Source organism: Nematostella vectensis, chromosome 9 (assembly GCF_932526225.1).
Source record: "Nematostella vectensis chromosome 9, jaNemVect1.1, whole genome shotgun sequence".
Taxonomy (NCBI): Eukaryota; Metazoa; Cnidaria; class Anthozoa; order Actiniaria; family Edwardsiidae; genus Nematostella; species Nematostella vectensis.
In genome coordinates this window covers 13,617,257-13,633,050 of record NC_064042.1, presented here as the reverse complement: position 1 = coordinate 13,633,050, position 15,794 = coordinate 13,617,257, and the positions used below count along the sequence as shown (strand labels likewise).

The window sequence follows — 15,794 nt, the reverse complement described above, 5'->3', positions numbered from 1 at the left end:
ATCCGCCTCTGTTTGCTCCATCTTATCTACACCGGAACACTGTCGCCATGTAACTGTCATCAATCCTTTAATTACATATAACTCTACTTATAATACGCTCAAACGTTATCTAGAATTCATGGGCTCTTGCACAGAATGGCAAGACGTACAAACTTGACCGAAAAATTCTCAATACGCTTTATCTTGATAATTCGAGATATTTTGACCTGTTTGGCGACACTAGCAATTGGACGCACGGTTGGTATTTCTCGAAACTCTGGCAGTCTCGCCCTTTCTTTGGTCGAGAGCTGAGGATTTATAGTCTCAAGGTAAATGTGATTACAAATTTCATACCAGTTTGTGTTTTAGCCTAATTTTTAGCCGGGTTGAGTGAAAAGTAGAACGTAGGCCCCGGCTAGCTAAAAATTAGACTGAGGTATTTTAGGTTGTTTTTAATAGTATAGACATCACATTCATTTAATTTTGCCAATTTCATTACCGTTTATTAAAACTGTCATGTCTTATTCTTATTGCTCTGAGCAATAAATGTATGAATCTTCTTCCTACTGAGAATTATGTGTACTCAGACCTTCAATTTTCTAATACTTATAAACAATTACTAGTTGCGCAAAATAATAATTTATTGCTTCTTGTACATACACGCGAGGAGCTTAGTAATCAGCAAATTATGATATGTTTCGAAATGTTTCGTTAACGTTTTGAGTCCTTTCTGTTCTATTGAGTCATTTCTGTTCTATATGCGGGATTACAGGGTTCCTCTTCTCCTGGACACTCTTTTCAAAAAAGAACAAATAAGACATACATGAGCGGGCTTTCTGTGTTGGGGTGAGGTAAGAAGGCTGGGCTATAGAAGAAAGAGATAGAGGTACCACAGGAAGCCGATTAACCGATGGCATCTTTTTTTTTAGTTGTCGTATTTCGTCAAGCCACCAGGGGCATACTTAGATTAACTATCACTTATATTAATTATTTTTCTTTCTATTTTTCCTGCCTGGGGCACTTTAATCGAGTTTCAATTATTTTTCTTTCCATTTCTTTTGTAATATCCGGAGCCTTGCTCGAGCGCCCTTGCGCTATCTGTATTCTCGTCGGTAAAAAGATAGTTTAGTCTCGCATACGCATAACATGAATCTATGAATCGCCGCTTGCCGTGCAAGGTCAACAAATTTTGTTCTTGCCTTCGATGCCAAAATAGTTTACGTAAATTATCGAATATCCTAGAAGGAAATATGGAAATATAAATAATCTTGCCGTTACGCGAGAAGAAATGATATTTTGGGCAAAATAAATATATTTGTTCAGATATTTTGCACCTTTCTTAAATACGACTTCAGGAAAATTATCAAAAATATCTTCCACATATGTTGCTTTCGGGCCGACTGATTGTTATTTTGCAAACATTTCGTTGTCCCATCGACAGATTTAGGGATACATGAATTGTTTCTATTTATTTAGCAAATGGAACATGAAATGTTGCTTTTAGATGGTTATTTCGAGGTCTTCACACGATTTGTCTTGTAATATTATTTGACAGTGGCAGACTCTTTAAAAGGTCGGATAATATTGAACCCTGGTCAGAATTAAACTCGAGACTCTTTTTTCGCGTCAAAAACCGTTCATTTCATGTAGAGGTATATATATTCTGTCGATTTTCTATTCTCGCACTGTTCATTTCCCGCGCAAAAAAGCGCAAATTTCTGGTCTTGATATACTTAAAAGCGTGTGCCTCGGTGAATGAGTGACTGTCTGCATAGAACACCACCCACTAGATGTCGTAGCTAGAATTTCTATCGGCAAAACACATAAGGAATATAATGTTTATTCAAATTCGAAACGCGAAATCTAAATGAATTGACCATTCCGAATGTTTCCAGCCAAAAAAATAAACACAGAAAAAGGTAACAACTTGACCAAATTGAAATTCAAAGCTGAACTTCTATTGTTCAGTGAAACTGTAGAAATAAAAGCATTAACAAAGAAAAAGTTAGTTTCCTTAATCCTAATAATTTTCTCCCCATGAGATGAATAAAACAGTTCTAAAATTACTGTGGTTATTCTGCTTGCCTATTTTTTTTTTTATTCTGAAGCCGTACACGGCGGGTTTGCTGCAAAAAAGATAATCTCATTAATTTGCTAAACCTTTTGTCTTAAAATTGCGGTCCGTTTTTTGCACAGCGTTTTTACGCCTTTTGAAATCTAGACATATATCAGCCAATCGGAGGTGAGATATCTAGACGAAAGGCGGTCTCTATTCTAAAGCTCTCCGAACATTCGACTGGGATCTGTTTTCCTCGCCCAAGCGATTCCCCACAAGCCTAAGTGATTCCCGCTAAAATCAATTCACTAGCGGCTGAAAGCAAACGCTTTGGTTTCTGTGTGTCTAGTTTGGCGCTTTGCAACTCGAGATTCTTATCTTAGTTTTGTTCGATGGCGGCGGACGATCGTCAATCCTTGATGTGTTTTTCTTTTTGTGGAAATGAGACGTAATTACAGTGCAGATTCTTCAGATAAATAGACAAAATAAGAAAATAATCCTTTAGCCACGATAAGATCTTTGTTGGGGGAGACTGTATATGACTCGATGGTGGACGATTCGACCTTCTACGCGCTCATCCCATATTAACTTGGATTGCGAGGATTTGCAGGTAATTTCTTGTTTGCGCTTTCTGTGAGGCGATTTTCCTCTATACTTATGAAGTATACGTTATGAAAACGATTATTAGCTGATACGAGATTTTCTTGAAGGTGGGAAGTTTTTTCTTCTCAAATTAATGCATATCTGGTTCATCCCTCGTGTTATCAACTTTAGAAATAAGTGTTCCACTTAAAACAAACTGCAACTGTCTTATTCGAGTCAATTTTCATTCAAGGTATGATTATAAAGCATTAGAGCAAATAGTTTTGCCAATTTATGAGCAAAACACCATATTACCGTACAAATGTATATTATTTGCAATAAAGTTTTGGTTCGGCTTATTTCGCTTATAACAATGAAGTTGATTATACACGAAGGAAAACATAAAGTGTATTTATCCGAAATGGGTGAATTTGCAATTGTGCATGAAGGCAAACCAAAACGAACAGAGCAACTCTCGCTGTGTTCAGTGGTAAACATCTGTGGGTATTTTTATGGCACTGTGAGCACAAATCCACTATTTTATTGTGATATCTCCAACGCACAATTGGAAATAAAACCGTTCTATATAGAACAAAATTCGGACACCTGCCAGTTCCTGTAATTAAGGTTCGAGTTTCTCTTAGACCTTGTCATGCTTGAATCGATATTTCATTGAGTAGCGCCATTTTTTTTTTTTTTTTTTTTTTAGGATTTTATAAATGGGATTAGTTTCAAAGGTTTGGTACGGATTTTTTTATAATTTGAGTTTGGAAAAAAGGAAAATTCGCACGCTCGGTCCAAAATTTTCTATTGTTATCCGTTTTCAATTTTCATATCTTTTTTAAGATTCGTGAGGCGATGTGTTTTTGTTGCTTTAGCGCATTTCGCACTTTCATGTTATTCTTAATCTCAAAAGTGTTTAGTATTAACTTTACATCCTTCCAAAAATGGAAGTTGATTGCCAAATATCACTCGAAAAAGACAAACATCTGTAACATTTTGAAAAACATCCTAAACGCTTCCTTTGTGAGGCTTTGCTAGAAGCAGTATTTTTTTTGTATGTACGATGATGCCTTTTGCGTCCTTTTCGTCTTCGTTGAAAAACACAGCCGACGAATGAAATAAATTGTGTTCCTACGAGAAACCCTTAAGAGATAGAAAATCTTTGACAAAGAAAAACATCATAATACGTTTTTTGCTTAGCAACATTCAAATGACAAAAATACTCTCAAAAATGTGTTTGTTAGTCGTCTAAATTGATTATCAATTGCCATTTTTGCTCTTTCAAGGGTGCTTGTTATTGAAACACGAACTAAAAGGAGCGTAGCGGAAAAGACTTACACGAAAAGTGGTATTTTCCCGCCTTGTCTTCGCCTGACAAGTACCTCTCAACGTTTTACAAAGAAACAGAAACATTTCAGAGTTTGCACGTAACAAATCGTTTTAACTCTACTTAAAACTTTTAGGCGGCTTTTTCGCTTGTCTATTTCTCAGGCTGAAAATTATTTTTTTTAGTTTTCAAACGCCAACTATGTAAGCCAAATAAAGCCTCTATAAACATTTTTGGCTTAATCGTTTTCACAATACTGTCACTAAACCAAATAGTGCACATGACGTTTCTCTCTTCAAACTCCAAAGATATATTGTTTTGCCTGTTCAAGCGGAATGTTTCTTTGCCTGTTTATATAGTTAGTAGCCAAAACTGTTAAGAAAAAACTTTGTGCTGACCCTGTTAAGAAAACATGATTTTAGAATTCAGACAATTACCTACTATTATGAGATAAAGTTCGCTTAAAACTACTAAGTATTTGATGGATTTTTAGCGTAGGGGCAATTATGTCCGTATAGTTAACAACTGTTTCTATGAACTCGCAAGCCGCCTTTCTTCTTTCCGCTATAATATATCTAAGTGCTTAATTGCTGAACAAGTTTGAATACATAATGTTAAAGTGAGTAATTCCTCTTGTAGATTTGACGGAAAGACGTATGCTCCGCCTATCCGAGAATTTACGCAAATCAAGATACAATTCAAGCCCTTGAAACAAGTCAAAAGAGAAGCTTTAATACCGACACCTGTTCACAGCGCGCTAATCCAAGAGAATAATACCTCTGTTAGTCCTCGATTGCTACCGACGTTAGTTGGACCAGCGGGAAAGAACAAACAACACGTTGAATCTTCTCTCCGAGTTTGTTGGAAAGATACTGTCACTGGTTTTGCCAAACATTACTAGGATTGTTTAGACACGCTGTAAGCACCTCATTTTTGTACTCTGTTACTGTCAATTAAGGGAGTAAAAACACAATGGATACACAGCGAAATGGCAGCGAAATGCTAGAACAAAGAAACTCAAGTCGACCACAAGGCGGGCTATTTTCGCAGCCTCTTGTGCTTGTCGTCTCGATGTATGAAATCCTAGTAATCATTTTTGCTGTTACTGGGTACGCTCTCGTCACGTTCGCCATGGTTTTGAACCCGCGACTTAGAAACATATGTAACTATTTCATCCTGAGTATGGGTCTCGCGGATGCCCTTATAGTTATTGTCATAGTCCCTGTGAACCTAGGCCTCATGCTAGACACCTTAAAGTATGACTCGGTCACCGCGTGTGAGTTCGTCAGTAGCATCAACTTGATCGCCATTGTCGCCGTTTCGCTCAATTTATGCTCGGTCAGCCTGGAGAGGTTTCTCGTTATTCAGTTCCCGTTCGGCTACGAGGCTTTCCTGACTCAGCGGAAAGCAATAGCGATGATTTTCGGACTCTGGGTGTATGCTATACTGGTCGGGTTGCTACCTCAGATGGGTTGGACGAATGGCAAAACGTACATCAGTTCACACGGCTCATGTCGACGCCCGCTCAGCGACGACTACCTCATTTTCTCGACTGTAGCGCACTTCTGCATCCCGGCGGCCATTATGATCGTGTCAAACATCCTCGTCTATCGCGTCGCCACCACGCAAGCAAGGCGCATTTTCAAGATCAAAATCCAGGCTTCCAAGACTGCGGCGTGCGTGTATGATGAGCAGCCGATTACCGAGGTGTTCCGCATGAACTACCGCGCCGCTAAAAGAGTCTCCATCATTGTGGGGACTTATCTGATATGCTGGTTTCCCCAGATGAGTGTTCTTCTCGTAGGCTTACACATTGGATACAGGTCCATCCCCCCGGCCGTCTTCCCAATTACCCTCGCACTACAGTATACGAGTTCTGCGGTGAACCCCTGCATCTTCTGTTTCATGAATAGAGAACTAAAGGCGACACTTAAGCACGTGTTCCGCTCAAGGTTTCCGTTTTGCAAAAGACTGCTTCGATTTCCAAGTGAACCTAACGTAGGGAGCGAGTTTCAATCTACTCCCAGAGACGAGTTGTCCGGTACGGGGTATTTGTCCGCTCGGTCCGCCCGCTCGAGCCAATGCACCACTGTGTGACCTTAAACCCGGTAGTGATTGCTTACGTAGGGATTGAATTCCAATTACATATACATATCACAGATACATATCCGTTACCGGGTATTGGTGCTGGTCGAGTCAACGCACCACTTGAAGCAAACTCCGAGAGAAATTTCGGTCGACACCCATATACGGTACCGGATATTTTGATGAAACGGCCTAATGTGGTGGTTGTTGCTTAAATTTCAAAGTCAACACCCATTGGCAAGATGTCGGCTACCGGATATTTGTCAGCTCTGACTAATCAATAAATACAACGCACCACGCGAACTTTGCGCGTTAGTGGGTTACTTTAATTTCACAGTCGACTCCCATGCACTAGATACCCGGTACCGGGAATTTGCTAGCCCGGTATGCCCGATAGAATCAATGCGCAACTGCGAAAAAGGCTCTTTATGATAGCAAAAGCTTAAGTTAAAGTCGCGGTTTAGGTTTCACTAAAGGTGACGTTAGCTTGAGCTTTACCTCCTAGGAGACATAAGTAATTGTACAGGCAAAAGGCAAGAGCTGATTATCTCTCACATCAATTGTTAGACCAGGTGGGGTCAGGTTTCACTTAAGGCCTACGACGTGATGTTGATCTAGTGAGAAGATAGCGGCCAATAGTAGCGAGCTGTAAGAACCGTTAGAGCCGATATCTTATCGTCGGATGAAGGAGTCAAGTGTGGTTGTATTTCTTTAATTGCGGTTTGTCAAGAGGAGAAGCGGTAGTCTTAGTCCATCTATAGCTGATAAAGCAACAGCTCTACAGCTGTAGATCACTAAGAGGGGGTGGGTATTTGGAATTGTGCGATTCCAGAAAAGATCCATACCCTTCGCCCCCTATCAAAGAGGGAATTCCCAAGGTGAGGGTTTTTTAATAGCCTCTGCACAGGCCCGTAGCCAGGATTTTGTGCGGGGTGGTTCGTTTATCCATTTCAGCGGACCAAATTTCCGGTATACCCCTCTCCTCGCCTTATTGCATCAGGCAATCAATCTTGTATTTAAAATGTTATTGATAGGGTACTTTTTAACATATAGCGATAATAATAAAGATACTTATTATAAAAAGATTTCTATAGTCATTTTAAAGACATATTGAAGTGCACGGTATATCTTCGGCCAAACGTTATATATTTTTGTTTGCTATGAGCGGACCTTTAAGCCGGGTGGTGGTGGGGGGGTTCGTCCGAACCTGTCAGCAGTCATCCTAGCAAACTTACAGACGGTGAGAAAGCATCCATTTCCATCGGCTGTTTGGGAGAGCTGTTGCAATGTTTTCGATTGAATCGAGTAAGAAAAGCATAAGGATTTTACTTATAGGTGGTTACTTTAATTTTTGGGGTTTTCCTCTCATGATTTGTCTTAAAACAAACACGTGGCTGACAGGGGGAAAGCTGAAAAACTCTTTAATCAATCTATCATTCTTTTTCCTCTTTGACGGGTTGAATTAGCGAAATAAAGTACACGTTTGCACGTACATGTCTCATTGATCTTTTTTAGTCGGAATGTTTAGCAAAGTCATCTTTTGCGACCATTTTTGCAGCATAAAATCGCAAGTGAAACTCGGGGACACATTTTTTTAGGGGAGGGGTGGGTGGGGTGCTCTAAAAATCTTTACTTAGATTAGTTCTAAGTGCAAATCAATGGTTGGATTAGTTGAGATCTGTAACAACAACAGCTAGCGCAATTAAAAGATCAAAAACTATTTATCAAATTAAGACGACAGTCGTAAATTAATCAAGAATAATCAAGTCTAAAAGACTGTCCATTAACGAAGTCTTAGTATCAGTAAATCAAAGCTGACCGAGGCTTGCATCATCCGAGCCCTAAACACACATTAAGATGCAAATTACATTAGCAAACCACCATCATTGTCATGTTAAAACGAGATTGGCGAAAAGATTGAGTAAAAAGGTAAAAAAAAAAAACAGATCTCCAGTAGTGGGTTCGCGCGCATGAACACCGAAATCGATACCAAACGTTTTATATAGTGTACTTTGAATTTGTAAACCTAAATACGTGATGAATCATACCTTTTGTATTAGGTCAGACACAAACCACCAAATGATAATCAGCTTGAGTTATAGCGAAGATTAATCGAACCTAAGCTAAAAAGAGGCTTGGTCATTAATGTCACAGCAATAGAAAGCTCAATTATAAAAGACTCAAGAATATATAATAGACTCAATAATATATCAGAGTACAAGTTTAATTTCAATTTTTTTTATTTTTGTTCACTTTCTCTTTAACACCAACCATCGAGACTTCACCCATAATGAGGGCTTTGGCCCCTTTCCAAGCTGGTCAAATCACCAAAAAGAACAGAGTAAGGTTTCGTGTTCGCTGCCTGCAAGATTATTAAGTCTCCTTCAACACTGTATATCATCGGCACCACTTTAAGGCATAAACGACGCCCACACAGTGAATTTACGTCCCACGCACCCCGCGCTCTTTAGAGACAACTCAAGTGATCTGTGAACGAGTAACAATTCAATAGTGAGCAGTGAATGCAGTGGTGATTTTTTCCGCTTGTTTTTTTATTTATTATTATTTTTTTATGGCGATACACCTTTTTCGATATGTTTCGTTGTTTTAAGGGGCTTGTGTTCTATGCTATAAACGCAGGCAGGTTAAAAAAGAATGGATTTGACATGGAATTAAGAAGAAAAAGGAAGAAAGAGGGAAAAAAAGGATAGTAGTGGTATTTACATAAGTAAGGGGACCGAAGATGGAGGCAGTTCGCCGTATAACAGCCTGAGGGTGCAGCGCGAAGGCTGTTATACGGCAAACTGCCTCCGTCCTCGGTATTTAACCCTTGCCCGACATGACGGAAAAACATGACGTGACGCTTCAAATAAGCCCATTTCACATCGAAAAAGGCGGAGAATTTCTCTGAGTACTTAGTAACTTATAGCAAACAAAATATCAAGTGCGACTTTTTTTTAGATTGATGCGACTTTTTGTGAAGTGTCATTGAAATTTGTGCTTTCCGTCCCTGAACTGATGCACAGGGCAATGATGGTCAAGGAAAAATTATCTTAAAAAGCCAAAATCTGGTTATGTGCACTTCGGCCTCACGTTATTTGTGTTTTGAAAAACAGTTCGTATAACAAGGAACCTATAGCCATTGTAAGTATTGTGTCTTCTCTCTCTATCTGGAATTGCGCGTTTTCCAGGTTTTTCCGTCATGTCCCCTTACCCTTATGATTGTCCTTCATTAGTATTCATGGTTAATATCTAGTTTTTAACCTACTCCTCCTCATAAGTAGTAAGGGTTCAATACCGAGGACTGAAGCAGTTCGCCGTATAACAGCCTGAGGGTGCAGCGCGAAGGCTGTTATACGGCAAACTGCGCATCCGTATTCACCGTTAATATCTAGTTCTTAACCTACTCCTCCTCATTAGCTTTTCAGTTATTAACCTCATTCATATTTAATGAGTTCATATTAAAGCCCAACGTTTCCTTGCTGATGCATAACACCCTCTCCACGTTCTTTCTTTAAGATTGTAAATTGTTCATAGGTATTTTAGTGAAATAAAGGACTTGCAAGAACAATAGAAAATGTGTCAATCATGTAATAAGCCGGTTTTCCCCTCGCCTTCCTCCCCTCCCCCAACCACAACATACACACCACCCAATAGTGCAATTCCTGTTTATGTTATTTATCGGTAGCCGTGTTACGCATGTTAAAGACAGAAGTAAAGATGTTGGTGCATGGTAAACATTTGTTTGTCGGCAGTCACTATAACATGCCTTGTCAGTAGTCGTTTTTCAGGCAGTTGTCGCTAGTCGGTTAACCCCATCCTTCTCTTTTATAACCCGACATATTATTATATAACCCGACATATTATATAACCCGACATATTATTAAATAACCCGACATATTATTATATAACCCAAAAATTTTATTATATAACCGGACATATTATTATATAACCCGACATATTATTATTTAACCCGACATATTATTATATAGCCCAACATATTATTAAATAACCCGACATATTATTATATAACCCGACATATAAGGGATTTCGTATATCCGACCATAGTTACATGATCAGACATAATCGCCCCAGCTTTCTTACAACAGTCTTTATAAGATTTCACCCCGCCTGTATTACTTTTGTCTGATTAACGACTTAGCGCACAGGGAAACGGATTTTGTGTATACGTACCATAATATCCCGATCTCATCAACAAATCACCCACTGAATTCATCACATGAAGACTTGAGGAATACTACCTATTGTGACATCGATTTCAAACTCTTATTACACCTTTTACACCATTAGTGAATGATTCGTACCTCGTTCCAATGTTTCAAACGATTTCTCTTAACTTTTTCTAAAAAGCTTTTAGTGAAATCATATAATTATTGTCTACAAAGTTGAACATTGAAATCATCATTTTTATGATAAAAATGGCTAATGGCAAGACCGGACGACATCTGCTTTCGAGTTTATTAATCATCAAGTCCTGAATTTAACGTTCTGTCATCATCTCCCGCATTCCCCTCACTAGTTGTCATGACAACCAAGTGACAAGCGAACTGTTCCAAACAATCAAATATTGCTAGGAAGATATCCGCAACGCCAACAGTAACGCTCAGTTATTGAATTTCCGAATAAAATTTTCGCGAATCAAAATTCGAATTTTCGACCTGTTAATTCCCTCGTTCTCCAAGATGTTTATCAAATAGACATTCTATAATTCACTCATATTACCAAGTTCACCCACCGAGCTTTTTCGATTCACCCCCCCCCCCCTTTGAAAAGTTCGCAATTGTATCGATATAGAATCACATATATCTCGCCTTAGTGTATGTTTGCTAGAATTCTCGCGTTTTGATATATTTCTTAGCAGCCGAAAATATGTCTGCCTTCCTCGATAAGAAATGGGATGCACCCTCCAAACCACTTTTTGAAGAACTAAATATTGTCCCCTTCGACAAGAGAATAATCTACCTACAACTTGCTGTGCTCTTTAAGGCAATAAACAATATGACCCCATGCTATATCAGAGATATGTTCGTTAAGTGTAGTGATGTACATAACAAAAACACTAAAATGCAGGAAACCATAACTTAGTACTTAGTACAAAGGCTCGTACTACATTAGCAAAAAACAGCTTTTAGTTTGTAGCAGCTAAAAGGTGGAATGCACTGCCACTAAAAATCAAAGAAACCAAGTCAATCACCGCCTTCTCCGCAAAACTAAAAGAATATACCACAACACTGTAAATAAGTATCTTTCCCCCGTCTGTCCGTCAGCCCGCCCGCCCGTCCGTCCGTCAGCCCGTCAGCCCGCCCGCCCGCCCGCCCGCCCGCCCGCCCGCCCGCCCGCCCGTCCGTCCGTCCGTCCGTCCGTCCGTCCGTCCGTCCGTCCGTCCGTCCGCCCGTCTGTCCGTCCGTCCGTCCGTCCGTCCGTCCGTCCGTCCGTCCGTCCGTCCGTCTGTCTGTCTGTCTGTCTGTCTGTCTGTCTGTCTGTCTGTCGTTCTATAGCAGGGCCTTTATAACTGGGGGCACCGGAGAGAAAACTGGAGAAGTGCCAACTGGAGAAGAGCCAATCTCTTTCTGGTTATTTCCTTAAAATAATCAAAATGGAGAGGGGGAGCACTACCCCTTTAGACGTTAGTTGACCCCTTAGACACAAGATATTACTCGTACTAGGCCCCTGGGGATATTTTTGGGTTTTCGTTACAGGCCCAGTCTCTTACCCCAGACGCCGCGCGATGCGTTTTGGGGGAGGTTGAAGAAGCGCCCGTTGCATGATGGTCAGGAGTCGGTTTTTTGGTCTCCACTTCAGGGTTCCTGTGGATGTCCGCGCAACAGCAAGTAACGACTGGGTACGAACAGACGAACAGGGGCTCATAAGTAGGGGCAATCATCTGTATTATATAAGTGTCACGGCGTTTCCTAGAATCAGGCTATTTCTAGACGCGCGCGCACGAACGGGCCAATCAGCTACATTGACGTTGGTTGCGCGCGCGAGTGACGTGAGGCTGCATGCGCAAATTTCAGTTAGAAAGTACTTTTTTATCCATTATCCTTCGGTTTTGTTTGTTCAACAAAAGAATCGCCAGAATACAATAAGCCAGAATACAAATTCGAAGGCAAAGTTTGAATCATATTGAAGAAGAGAGCAACGAAAGTCAAAGAAGTACCGAAGAAAAAACATAGCTTTTTGTCTTAGACTGCGCGTGCAGTTGAGCTCACCCAAAACGTCAACACAAAGAAAGCATCTGACTGGCTAATCCGAGCGTCTTAAAATAGCCTGATCCTAGGAAACGCCGTGACACCTATATAGTACCAGAATGTGGGGAAGTTGATTGCCCCTACTTATGAGCCCCTGGTACGAATCTGTTACAGGCCCGTCAGAATAGTCGGTTCCTTACGAGAACTTTCAGCTGCAGTAATTGGATAAGCATAAAAAAGGAGATAAGAAAAGGAGTAAGTTAGCAGAACTGTTCGTTGACGAGTGTGAATATGCGACTATCACTAAAGGATCACGTGACTCCTTGGGTGGCAAACTCTATGGAGTCACCGTAATTATCTGTGTTTAATTTGCGTTACCACTCCACTCGTAGTCACGTTTTTTTTTGTACAAGTCTCCCATTATTGGACAGTTCACTGTATGATTTATAGTCCAGTCAATCTGTTAAGGTGGAACTAATTGCAATAGAATTTCTCTCAACGGATTTTGAACAAGTGATACAACCTAGTTAACATACAAAAAGTCCAAAAAAAACCCCTTCGGTGGAACATCCTGAAATATTTGATTTTTCCAGTTCCCGCGTCGCTAAAACGGAAAAATAATAAAATAAACGTCTCAATTAGTACATTTAAAAGACCACTGGTCAAAGTTGATTAACCCAGTTTGGATATCGAAAAAAAATATTTATTTCTACATTCCAAAAACCACAGGGTACCCGTGTCGATATCACTAAATAAATTTGAAAATAAAAGTTTGAATCAGAAAAAGGTTATTGGCCAAAATAAATTAAAACACATATTTAGTATCTTCATAATGCAACTTGTCGATGTTTCATTTCTATTTCAAATATTTTCTCCACAATTTGTGCATTCTCCGTCAATGTCTGAAATTTGTATAGAAAACAAACTCACATGTGACGGCAACTCAGTAGCTAGGGTTGTTATAGAAGGCGTGGCCTCTCGTCGCCTCACAGTGACTTCCGGGGTCCCTAAGGAAGCCTAGTAGGCCCCCTTCTATTTACGACCTTCATCAACGATCTACCAGACGCCACAAACAAAGGCACTAGCACCGCTATATAACGCAGACGGCACAAAGCTATAGTCGATAAAGGACTGTGAAGCTCTTCAGGACGACCTGACGAGTCTAAACAAGTGGAGCGACAAAACAAATATCAACTTCAACGCTAGCAAGTGAAAGAAATCGGCCACACTGTTGGACTATTAGCTTGGCGCCACAAGTCTTCAGCGCATCGACAGTGAAAAAGATCTCGAGGGCATAATATCGAGCAGTCTCACATACAGCCACATTCTATTTGTGGTGTCCAAGGCCAACAGAATGCTTGGTCTGCTCAGAGGACATGTGTCCTAATTACAGATACAGGGTCATGCGTACTCTATACCTGTCCCTTGTCAAGTCGCAGCCATGTTTCGCCACTGAAGTCTGGTCCCCCGGCAGCGTAAAACTTAGTCTTTCTAGAGAAAGTTGAAATGCGAGCCACCCGCTGGATTCTAAGATCCAAGATCGGGGACTTGAGCTATAAAGAGCGAATTCTAAGGGGCGGACCATTTGACTTTTGAGGTGGGGGGAGGGGGGGGGTGGTTGGGTGATTTTATGTCTGCAAGAATTTTTTTTTCGCCCATCGGATGTGCAGGATTTTTTTCCCATGTACTGCTATGCAGGATATTTTTCTTCTTGGAGCCCACGTCTTTTTGCAGCATTTTTTTTCCAATCGGCATTGTTTTTTCTTTTCTCGTCCTATATCTTTAAAATAGCACTCCATACGTTGTGTTTCATACTTTTTGACCTTCGAATAGATTGAAATTATAATTCAATAAACTCACTAGGTATAGGGATTATACATGGTAAGATCTTCGTGTCATAGCCAAACCAGACTTTGCTATCAAGCTCTTAACTTGCATATTGAGTCAGATAAAAAAGCAAAAAAAGAGAAGCTTCTTTGAAATCTCCCACATTTGTTAGAATGTTTTTTAAGGTTCTGTTGAAATATTCCACAAAACAAGGACATCTTTAGGGGGTAAGCATTTATATAGATCCCATCTCCTGAATTTTAATCGATGGTTGGTATATCTGCCTATATGTGAACACAAAGAGGAAACAACCATTTTAGTTGTTTCCTCATTCACATTTTATTTTATTTTGGAGAAGTCCATCAAATTAATTATGAAAGGTTTATCTATTTTATCTATTAATATACAATATGATGTTGCAGTTTAAATATTGATCTATTAAACCTTTTTATTTATTTATTTGTTGTTTTATTAAGACTTAATAAAACAACAAATAAATAAAAGGTATTTCAAGTTTGTGACTTCTGTTGTACAAGTAAACTTTTTGGTAATTTTTTCTAAAATGATTGCAAAGGGCATTATAGCAATCATCATTGAAAAATCTTCAGCATGAAAACTTTTGTTTTATTTCAGAATGTAATTTCTAAAATAAAACCATTGGAAACAAGTTTTATCTGATAGGAGGAGACCACACAACTTATAAGTTTCAAAATAGGGTGTGATAGTGAAAAGGGCGACTCTCAACCAATAGAAACTTTCAAGAATATGGTGAGGAGAAATACAAAATACAAATATCAAAAATATAGAGGAAAACGTTTTATAGAGTAAAAACATCAAAGTTATCACAGAGTTTTTCTTCTTGTGCATGAATTTTTTTCTGCTCATTTGCTTTGCATGCAATTTTTTTCTTTGAAATGTAGCTTGCAGGATATTTTTTTTTTCAAAATCAAAATCCTCAAAAGTCAAATGGTCCGCCCCTAAAACTCGATCTACTACTGTTTGTCTACGACCGAGGAGCGAAAGTCCTAATCTTTTTTATGAAGTGTAACTTCGAAACGACCGACTGATTGTTCAACCTTTGTCACGTTTGTAAATTTACCCTGCAGACTTACCCTTTTCATGGTCAATCGCACGGAACTGTGGCTGCCACCACAGTTAGTTTTTATATTCATTTTATTTCCAATTTGTTTTTTCTTGGTACGTCGTTCATGGGCCTCGTGCCCGTTTACGTATGACCCCATTGGGCATCTAGTAATTAGTAACACTTTTTTTTTTTTAGGTTTTACACTAGCCTTGCGTGCATTTGCACTGCACCATTTCTATTACGTGTGCTGGAGGCAATTCTGTTCGCACCGGCCCATCCCCAATTCTCAGGGAGGAGATATAATTGGTATAATGTACGCAAGCTATGAAAAGCGGCAGCTGCATGTTTCGGGGGTGGAGAGTGGCATCGGGTTCTATTTATGCCTACGACGCATGCAGCTTCCGCTTTTCATAGCTTACGAACATTCTACCGACTTTAACAGCGGAGAGGAAACTGTGTTCTCCTGTCTGAGAACTGGGGATAGGAACGTTCACATGGAAAGCTTGTGCCAATGCGAACAGACTTGCCTCCAGCGCAAAGATCGCTAATAGATATAATGCGGTGCATACGCAAATCGTGCAGCACCAGAAGATGAACCTGCAAGAATAATGGTCTAGACTGTAGTGCGGCGTGTGGAGA

At 39.8% G+C, this 15,794-nt stretch overlaps 1 protein-coding gene across 1 annotated transcript; it reads left to right on the top strand.

The window, feature by feature from the left end:
• Positions 1-9: 9 nt before the first annotated feature.
• On the top strand, positions 10-6,716 carry LOC5505432 (octopamine receptor beta-1R). The gene is made up of 2 exons (XM_001626222.3): positions 10-2,645; positions 4,587-6,716. Exon 2 carries the CDS (start codon positions 4,920-4,922, stop codon positions 6,042-6,044), a length of 1,125 nt encoding a protein of 374 aa, XP_001626272.2. The 5' UTR covers positions 10-2,645; positions 4,587-4,919; the 3' UTR covers positions 6,045-6,716.
• The last annotated feature ends 9,078 nt before the right edge of the window (positions 6,717-15,794 follow it).

Coding starts and splice junctions, on each gene's coding strand:
- LOC5505432 (XM_001626222.3), top strand. CDS start 4,920: ATGGATACACAGCGAAATGGCAGCGAAATGCTAGAACAAAGAAACTCA.